General features: G+C 41.5%; 1 protein-coding gene across 1 annotated transcript; it reads right to left on the bottom strand.

The window, feature by feature from the left end:
* Positions 1-1,489: 1,489 nt before the first annotated feature.
* spmap2 (sperm microtubule associated protein 2) lies at positions 1,490-4,063 on the bottom strand. Its single transcript, XM_061082160.1, has 6 exons — positions 4,002-4,063; positions 3,850-3,911; positions 3,737-3,752; positions 2,944-3,070; positions 2,213-2,372; positions 1,490-1,731 (listed from the first exon to the last, which is right to left on the bottom strand). Exons 1-6 carry the CDS (start codon positions 4,061-4,063, stop codon positions 1,490-1,492), a joined length of 669 nt encoding a protein of 222 aa, XP_060938143.1.
* Between the last annotated feature and the right edge of the window lie 5,969 nt (positions 4,064-10,032).

The following is a 10,032-nucleotide window of genomic DNA, read 5'->3' as shown; positions in this document are numbered from 1 at the left end:
TGTTTGTGACCTAAAGTCCACAACACAAGTGTGTTCACTTTACATCAACTAACATATGAGGGCTCAAATCCGTGCTGCCAGTTGCCCATTGGCAATACAAGTGATTATCCATCGATATTGCCTATTAATAATTAACTAGTGCCCAAGAGAGAAAAAAAAGAAAGAATAAGCAACCCTATTACATTTATTTCCTTGCGGCACATTTAATACCTTTATTATCTTGTGCGGACTAGATAATTAACTTGTGCGGAGAATATTGTCGTGCACACTCGTTATCTTATTCGCACAATAAAGATTAATAGAAGTGTAACCTTGACATAAGCACTCAAACTACAAACAGTCAAACAAAGCATGTTAAGATAAGTACATTGCTTTTGGACTAACAGTCTCTCAGTTATTTATTGTTTGTGTTTATTTCTTATTTGTTGGACAGAAAAAAGTTAAACTAAACAACAGGTTGTTTGTGACTCTTCTCAACAACAGGGGTTAACAACAATGAAAACAGATTATTCCAAGTTCTGCACTTACCCGTGCGAAGTTAGAGCCAAATCAACACGTGCGTCTCTTGGACTCCATCCACACAGAGTCAAAGAGTCAGAGCTGCTGCTGCCTCTCAGCTGTAAATAAACACGCCCCTATCTGCTGTGTGTGTGCTTCCCAACCCGGGGTTCGAGGTCCCCTAGAGGAGTCATGGACAGCTCCTCCAAATAAGTCCAGTTTTAGTGGGAGCAGTTCAGTTCAGTAGATGGAAGGGAAAGGAAAAATAATACTAAAGGCACAGATTTACTGTTACTGAAATTGGTAGTTTAAAGATAACCGGGTCAGAGTTTTCTAAGCTGGAATGCACATTCAACCCATGGATCAGAGAGCCATTTCTAACCTATGGATGGAGCAATGAGGCTTTTTACTCCTCAAAAGGACATTAGGTAGAACAGTCCACATGTGTGTGACTTGGTTCAAGAGCTCGTTCAGACACAGCAGATTTTTTTAATACTTTTATTTCAATGGATTCACAAATCTCAATATCCAGTGTTTTGGATTGTCCTCACAATTACTCTGACTCACTCGTTTTTCTTTTCAGGACACCAAGTGACAAATTCAGATTGAAAAAAAGAGAAAGACAAGTTTATCCACACATCATCATGCACATTGGTAGAATACATATATAAATAAAGATTTGAGCTTAGTCCGACCTAAACTTGTCCAAACCCAACTGGAGCCGGATGATTTCTTGGCCTTAACTTCCACTCTGAGCACTGCACACAGTAACACACACACAAAATGTCACATTCTGGTTTATTAGCTTTCCCCCCTTGTTTCATTTTCCTTTCCGTCCCATTCATATTTCAACATCTCACTGTGGAGCTGACTCGTTGGCCGTCTGCTTCATTACAATAGTAGAAATGGAGGATGGGGATTCAGGGTGTGAACCGGATCAGATTAATCTCAGCTGCATAGCTGTTTGTTTTATGTCATCTTCTAACCATGACTACTTTGATCTACATTTGCGAGGCAGAGGCAACGAGAGTTCCTGTATGCGCGGCGAGGGGCTGGCAGAGCGTGCCGCCCGACTAACGATGTATGGGTCGTATCCCTCGAATAAAGCCTTCCTCTCTTTAGGAATGGACAGCTCGAGAAGTCTCTCGCCGGCTACGCAGCTTCTTGCCGCTCTGGAGACGGGCCAGCACACCGAACGCCCCCCCTCGAACCCGCGGTGTTCCTGCTTAGGGGCTGAAAAGAAAAAGTCACCAAACTGAGATCAGAAACACACATTTTTAGAAAAACTTTGAAAAGTTTAATGTGAAGATTCGAAACCATTTGTCCTATCCGTCTTTTGAATATGAAGCTACAGCCAAAAGACCATTAGCCAAGCTTAGCATAATTACTGGGTATAGAGGGAAACCGCCAGCCTTCACGTTCTATATGGATTAAAAGAACAGGCGATAATGTTAGCGTTTTGATAACGTTAGCTTTAGCTGCGCTGGTACAGGCCGATTTTATTACTTCAAGCCAGTTTCCTCCTGTTTTCAAGCCTTTATGCTAAGCTTAGCAAACCTTCACAGGGTGGAAGCTTCATACTTGACATGAACGTGGTGTTTTTATCATCTAACTCTCTGCAAGAAAACACATAAGTGTATTTCTCACAACGCTTGAGTAAAAAATACCACAATAAGCAAAAAAGTAACTGAATCTTTGTGCAATGGAAACTCACTGGAAAGCAGCTCTGTGTGTGCCGACGCTCTGCGGGGCAGGTGGGTCATGGACACAGGTTTTGATTTGTGGCCTGAGTTCTGCTGAACCTGCCGTCGCCTTGGCTGGGCGAGCTGGGAAACCCGAGCAGTGGCGACCGCCGTCTGCGTCGCTCTGTTTAACTACAGTTACATCGTATGTCATGAGTGAGATTTTTATAGATAGATTAATATATAGATAGATAGATAGATAGATAGATAGATAGATAGATAGATAGATAGATAGATAGATAGATAGATAGATAGATAGATAGATAGATAGATAGATAGATAGATAGATAGATAGATAGATAGATAGATAGATAGATAGATAGATAGATAGATAGATAGATAGATAGATAGATAGATAGATAGATAGATAGATAGATAGATAGATAGATAGATAGATAGATAGATAGATAGATAGATAGATAGATAGATAGATAGATAGATAGATAGATAGATAGATAGATAGATAGATAGATAGATAGATAGAATCTCAAAACAGAATCTCTAAATAATGCAGAATTAAATACAGTCAAGACAGATTCAAGGAGAATATTTGAATTCAGATTTGGTACTTTTTTAATCCACAACACTCTGGCCTTAATAACACTGCAGGATGCGGGGTTTAAAAACACATTATGACAGCTAGCTTTACTCATACTCAGCACTTTCTCAAAAAAGTGTGTGTGTCTGTGTGTGTGTTACTCACAGGAACCAGCAGAGGGCGCTCCGGCTCCCAGCCAGCTGCAGGGGCCCTTGGCTGAGCCAGGCTACACAGTCGCTTGGATGGAACAGCCCTGAGAGCCCATTCACTCACCTCCCATATGGGAGAAAGACTGAGGGAGGAAAGAAAGAAGGAAAGGTAGAGGGGAAGAAAGGAATGGTAGAGGTAGAGGTGAAACACAGAGAGATACGGAATTATTGTTAGATATGAGGGAGAGGGGGTGAAAACATAACAACAACAAAAAGAAAGACGAAGAAAGAGGAGAGCAGAAGGATGGAGGCAAGAGTCCAAAAGACACAGGAGGACAATAAACACTAAAGATGCAGAGGATGAGTATTCAAATTTTTTTGGATTTAAAAAAATGTAAACATCAACCCACTGCAATTCAACAAACTGTAAACATTTGACACACACACTCATACACACACAAAATGCATGCAGTCTTCATCTTCTTACTGTTATTACAAACACATGGAATAAATATACACAATAAAGTGTATATTTATTCTGTAAAAACACATTTTATTCTATTCTGTATATTCATTCTATCAGTCTGTCTTCATTAATTATTTACACTAAACTTTATTTTTCACAACCATGAAGTGACAAATTTACATCTTTAATCTTGAAAGAAGACAAGACACAATAGTATAAAATAAATCCCACATGCATTAAAGGTCAGTCATTAGCAGTACTGTGCAGTAGTGACACTAGAACTGTATTTAATTATATTTACGTGACTTGAGTTTGTAGCTTTTTACTTCTACATAGTTCCGACCAGCGAGGGGTTAAGTCTGAAGAAAAACAAGAACGCTACAGCCTCACCAAAAAGGTGTTCATACTGGGTTGTAAATAAAGAAAAAGAAAAAAGAGAGAGAGTGGAAGACGTACGTATCTTGGTGTGGGGTCCAGTCCTCTCAGGTGGCAGCTCATCCAGCCAGTAAACAGAACGACTGGAGAAAAAGAGAGAAGAGGCCTCGTCAGAGAAAGAGGACGATAGATGGACAGAGTCGAGGACGTAGAGGAGGAAGTTGGAGGAGTACCGGTCTGGACAACTGAGTAGGTTGGCTTTGGGTTGAGCAAGCTTATGCGTCCGAGTTGCCATGGTAAATGCCATAGAGTATTTTTCCTGTGATTGAAAACATGTCTTCTGTCATTTAAATCATTTAATAAGCAACATTTCTGATCATTAGTTGGTTTCAGGTCCTCAAAATGTAAACACTGAGAATTAAAAAATGTTTGGGCTTTGGACTGTTAGGTAGAGAAAAGAAGCACGATGAAGAGGTCACATTGGCATTTTTTTTTTTTTATTAAACAATTAAAAAAAAAATATATAAATATAGACTACGGTAAAAAAACTTCTCAAGTGCTTTTTACTCATCAAAACCTCTAATTGTTATGTAGGTCACATCCTCCTGTCATTAACAGTAACCCACAGTAACACAGCCAATTTAATAAAATTGAACCTGTAGCAGTTATATACTCACTAACTCACTCAACATACAAATACAACAGATCATTGTTTGACTGGAACTTAAAAACAGCTCTTTATCCATTCTTTTAAAACTATAATGTTAACTCCACCTGTCCCTGCAGTCGCTCCTGTCACCTGCTGGTTGCCGGGGTATCAGGTGAAGTTTCAGGTGTACAGTCACCCAAAGATCGTCTATGTACAGAGAAAGTTAAGATGGCAGACTCCAACTTTCAGGCAATTGATAACAAACTCCCTTGTTTCCTTATTCTTTCGACTAGTCTGTGTTACTGTATTTGTGTTCATCAAACTGTGAGTACATGTGTATAACTTCATTCTATCCAACCTGCCCCCACTTCTGCATTTATTTATACTTGTGTCATACTTCAGTGCAAAACTACAACTGTAGAGATTGAATTGAGAACTTTTAACATCAAACAAACAGTAAATTATCATGAACATTTAATGAACACTTCTCGATCTGGAAATACAAAAAAAAAAGCAAAACTAAATCACTGCATTTCAAACGCATATCCAGCAAAAAAAAAGTAATTTCCAGGTAATTGTGACTGATATTCACCAAAAATAAAGAGTCCAGAGATAAACAATTACTTTAAAAGTACAAATAAAATCACTTTGTGGTCCGAATTCAGTGTCTCAAATTTGAGGCGAGTGAAACATCTTCCAAAACAAAAAAACGAGGATCTCTGGTCCTGTTTCCATTCTGTTGCCTTCAGTTTTTCTAAAGAAGTCATTCCTCTTTCCACTCGAATCATTACAGGATCTTTGATACGGAAGTAAACTGACAGGTGCAGCCGACTTCTTCGTGGACCCCGGAAGTAAGAGTCTGGATCAGGTCTGGATGAGCCGGTGTGATGCGGACTGACTGACGGACTGTACCCGGAGAGAGGCGCCCTGCTGCGGCTGCAGCTCGGAGCCCTGCACCGCTCATCCAGCCAGGAGGCGCCATTGGAGTTTATCTTACCCCCGATGATCAATGGAGGTAGATTTTTGACTCACTGCAGCAACACCGCCACCTTCTGGGCTGGAGGGTGGTTCGAGACAAGTAAATGTAGATTCATAGAATTTTATCAGGTTTTCTTTTTTAGCTCAGGTGTGATGTGATGTTTTTTCCAAGCTGCTTCACAGGCTCTTTCTCATGTCGAATAAATATTAGTTTTGTTTTTCATGGCTTTCTTTTTGTGCTTGGTGATTTGTTGTTGTGTATGGTGATTTTAGATTACTTTTGTGAATTTTTGTTGCCTTTTGTATGATTTTTAATTTTTTTTTCTTATGTTTATGATAATATGTTTATTATTATTGACCTTTTAATAATATGATATTGTTCTGGACCTGATTGCACTGGACTATGTACTAGCCAACAGACCAGGGAGAAACTGATAGCATCATTGGATCCGGTGTATTTTGAGTTTTACTTTTACTTCCAGGATATCTCTGACTGTGCATCAACTCCAAACATCTTTTTCAAAGCTGTCTCTGGTGAGTCCTCTGACTTTATGAAATTATCTGGAGGGTCCCTTTAAATTCGAATAAATAAGTGTTTTCTTGTTTCATCTCCTCATCTACCATGCACAGGATCATAATTCAGTGACAAATCTGAACTAGGAGAAACGCTCACAATGGCTTTATTGCATTATGGGAATTGTAGGATTACATGTATTTTAAACTTCAGTCTAAAATTCAGGATATCTCTGTCTGAGGTTTTTTTATATTTACTCTAGAAAATCATTACTAAGAGTAGCAGCAGCAGCTGAACTATAGGAGAAACTCTCATGCGGGCTGGGTTGCATTGTGGGAATTGTAGGAGCCCTGTGTATTTTGATATTTACTCTTAAATCCCAACCTGTGCTGCATGGAGTCTGACCATTTCTTTTTAAACCTGTCTCTGTTGAGTCCTCTGACTGTATGACATCACAACAATAAACTCCATAATGTCCCCTTTAAATTGAATTAAATCTGTGTTTTTCTTGTTTCACCTCCTCTCTACTATCCCCAGGATCATAATCCAGAGTCACAGCAGCAGCCGAACTATAGGAGAGTAAACTCACATACGGGCTGGGGTGCATTGTGGGAATTATACAAACCCTGTGTATTTTGATATTTACTCTTAAATCCAGGGTGTCTCAACCTATGCTGCATGGAGTCTGACCATTTATTTTTAAACCTGTCTCCGGTGGGTCCTCTGACTGCAGTATGACATCACAACAATAAACTCCATAATGTCCCCTTTAAATTGAATTAAATCTGTGTTTTCTTGTTTCACCTCCTCTCTACTATCCCCAGGATCATAATCCAGAGTCAAAGCAGAAGTTGAACTATAGGAGAAACTCTCATGCGGGCTGGGTTGCATTGTGGGAATTGTAGGACCCCTTTATTTTGATATTTACTCTTAAATCCCAACCTGTGCTGCATGGAGTCTGACCATTTATTTTTAACCCTGTCTCCGGTGAGACCTCTGACTGCAGTATGACATCACAACAATAAACTCCATAATGTCCCCTTTAAATTGAATTAAATCTGTGTTTTTCTTGTTTCACCTCCTCTCTACTATGCCCAGGATCATAATCCAGAGTCGCAGCCTCTACCCAGCGTGCGTGCGCACATGCGTAAAGTGTAGTAGGTGGGCGCGCATGGCATCTCGGAGCTGTGCCGTCCTCCGCCGCTGGGTCGCTTCATGATGCCGAGCGGAGTCTCTGTGTGCGGCTGCAGGAGCCGCAGTTCCCGAGGCTGAAGTCGGATGAGACGGGAGAGAGGAGCCGGAGACTCGAGGATGGACGATGCGAGCCGCGGGCAGCTGTAACGTCGGCGGACACACGCTTGGATTCAGCAAAGAGGTGAGAGAAATATCCTCCTTATTCACCCTGGACCACTTATCCTCCTCGTCTGATGATGCTGATGCTGCTGCTGCTGCTGCCGAGGATGAGGAGGAGGAGGATGAGGATGAGGATGATGCTCTAAACGCAACCTGCGTTATATTCCTCCTGTAAAGGCCAATTCCCTGCGATGCCTCTCATTCGACAATTGGAGAGACGCAGAGGGGGTTTTCCGTTGTCTCTCATCCAAATTATAAAAATAAAAATATTCACGGGAATCTCGATCCCTTTTGTGGGCAAATAAGGTAAATAGGCAGTTAAAGCGGCAACATGGCTGCGTGTGTGCGCCACCGCCGCCTCTCCAGAAGTGAATTTTAAGTGTTGCAGCATCGCTCGGTGCTAGGAATCGAGACTTGGTCCAAACGGAGAAAGTGAATGATGTCAGCGGAAGGGAAATACTGCAGCAGTCCTTCTGTTGACTCGCCTCAAAGGATGTTGTCATTACCTCGAAGCTGAAGGTGCGGTTACAGTCAAATGCACCTTCACGGGCCTGTGACGATCACCAGCAGCACCAGCTGGATATTAATGTGCAGATATGTGAATGCAAAAAAAATAATTAAATAAATCCCCCTTATCACAGCAGCAGTCCGGCTCCGTGCATGTGAATGTAAACGTGCGCTCCTCTGTGAATTCATTTTCTCTATGAATAATTAAGAAGTTGTTTGGCTTTGTCTCGTATAAAACCCATATCTAATCCGTTGAGGTGTCATTTGCTGCCATGCACCGCTCACAGGGTTCCTGCCTACTCAGGAATTCCTGCAGTTACTTCACAGGCTGAATATTTACAATGAAGCATTGTGTTATTTTTGCTGATGTGTCTGTTGTGTCTCCCACTGCATAGCATTTGTTTTCTAGCATGTTTCCTCCTCAGTGCATTGGTGCATCTCTGAGTTAATGCCCCTTTAAAAATGCCCAGATATTGTTTGGTGGTGGTGCTGGGTGGAGAGGGGGGGTTGGCACTTTTAGGACCGGGGGGATTCACTATGTAATTAAGATGACCATGTTTTGCAACTGCCTTCCTGGCCCCATGAACCCTTAATCCTTACTGGGATGGAGTCATGAATTGCCCACTGAGCTACAAAGAGCCTCAACACAGTTACAAAGCCTAAAAATAGCTGTTTTGATTTGGTGCAAAGTGGTTTTACTCCGACCTTAAAATGCAGCCATATCTGACGGTGGTGAAAATCGTCCGAGTCGATTCACAGATCATTCGCTCGGCAAGAAAAATGTGATCATGAATTCATGGTTTCAGACATTTTTTTTAAGCAAATATGCCAAACACTCTATTTCAGCCTCTTAAAAGTGAAGACTTTCTGCTTTTCTTTGTTTTATATTATTGCAAATTGATTTTATTTGGGTTTTCTCCGCTAATTTCTCGGTTTCTTAATTGATAGAATAGTCATTTGCTGCAGCCCTGGTCACACATATTATAATTTCATTGGACCAGGCCTCTCTGAGGACCCTCACTGCATGGTGCCTGTTGGCAGAAATAACAGCCTCCCAACACAGAGAGTTGCAAGTTGGTGACTGGAATGAGGCTCTGTCATAACACTGGAGGTCAGTTTGAGAGGAAGGGTGGGTGTAAACCGAGGTGTGATGCAGAAGAATATAAAATAGACAAGCCCCCCCCCCCCTCTCTGCTGACTTCCTCCTGAGGGTGGAAGAAGTCCTCCATTGGTCAGCTCCATGTGATCCAGACATATTTCGGGAGCTCGGTCCGAGGTGGTCATCAGTCACCGGCCAGCCGTAATGTGCTCGGCGACCATTATCATTAAGCGGTTCCTTTGCAGCTCAGTCGGTGTCATTAGCCCACAGGATGCAGTCACTGCTGAGCGGGATGTCATGGAGAATTATCATTTGCACCGACCATGGGCACTGGAGTGTTCCCCTGCCATAGCTCACCGATATCTCTACAGGAGGAGTGAGAGAGAGGGGAAGTGAGGGGGGGGACAAAAGCACAAATTAGGAGTTAATGAAGTCCTTGAAGGAGGGAGAAAGAAAGAGAAGGCAGGAGGTGTTAATGTGTCATCAGGGAGGAATTGCTTTTTTTTCATAGATATGCTGATATCAAGTGAGAGTAACTCTTCATTTTCTCCACAGGGTTGACGCTTAGGGCTTTTCGACGTTTGACATTCAGCCAGCGACAGGTAAACACTTTTAAAATATCCGTAAAATATTACAAACACTGCTGAAGTTATTACCTACAGGCACGATTATTTGTTATGTCTTACTGAGAACAAAGACTATACCGTAAATGTGTACCACCAATGGGCTGATATTACCAGGAGGTAGAGCGGGTCCTCCACTCATCAGAAGGTCGGCGGTTTCGATCCCAGATCGTCTTCTACGAGTATCGAGTTCAAGTGTTCAACAGTGAATCCTTTTTTAAAATGTCACAACTGATTGTGACAGTTTGGAATCGTCACAGATTCTTTGAGATGAACATTCTCTGTGTTCCTCTACAAACCATGTGATACCTGCACCCAAACATTAAAGCCACTGTGGGCAAAATGAATTACGTCTGTTTTGAGACAGATGCATTATGAACTTCTTCTCTTCGATTTGTATCTTTGTGCAGTTTTTTTGTCAAACTAAATGAATAATGTCAACGCACTTTAAATGACTAGTTTGACCTTTTTAAGAAGGGTGCTCATTTTCTTGTTCTTTCTGTTTAGCACAAAAAGCAACACGGCCAAGAAATAAGCTGCC

This window comes from Limanda limanda, chromosome 12 (assembly GCF_963576545.1).
Source record: "Limanda limanda chromosome 12, fLimLim1.1, whole genome shotgun sequence".
In the NCBI taxonomy this organism is placed as follows: Eukaryota; Metazoa; Chordata; class Actinopteri; order Pleuronectiformes; family Pleuronectidae; genus Limanda; species Limanda limanda.
The sequence above is the reverse complement of the archived record's forward strand: the minus strand, read 5'-3'. Positions and strand labels throughout refer to the sequence as shown.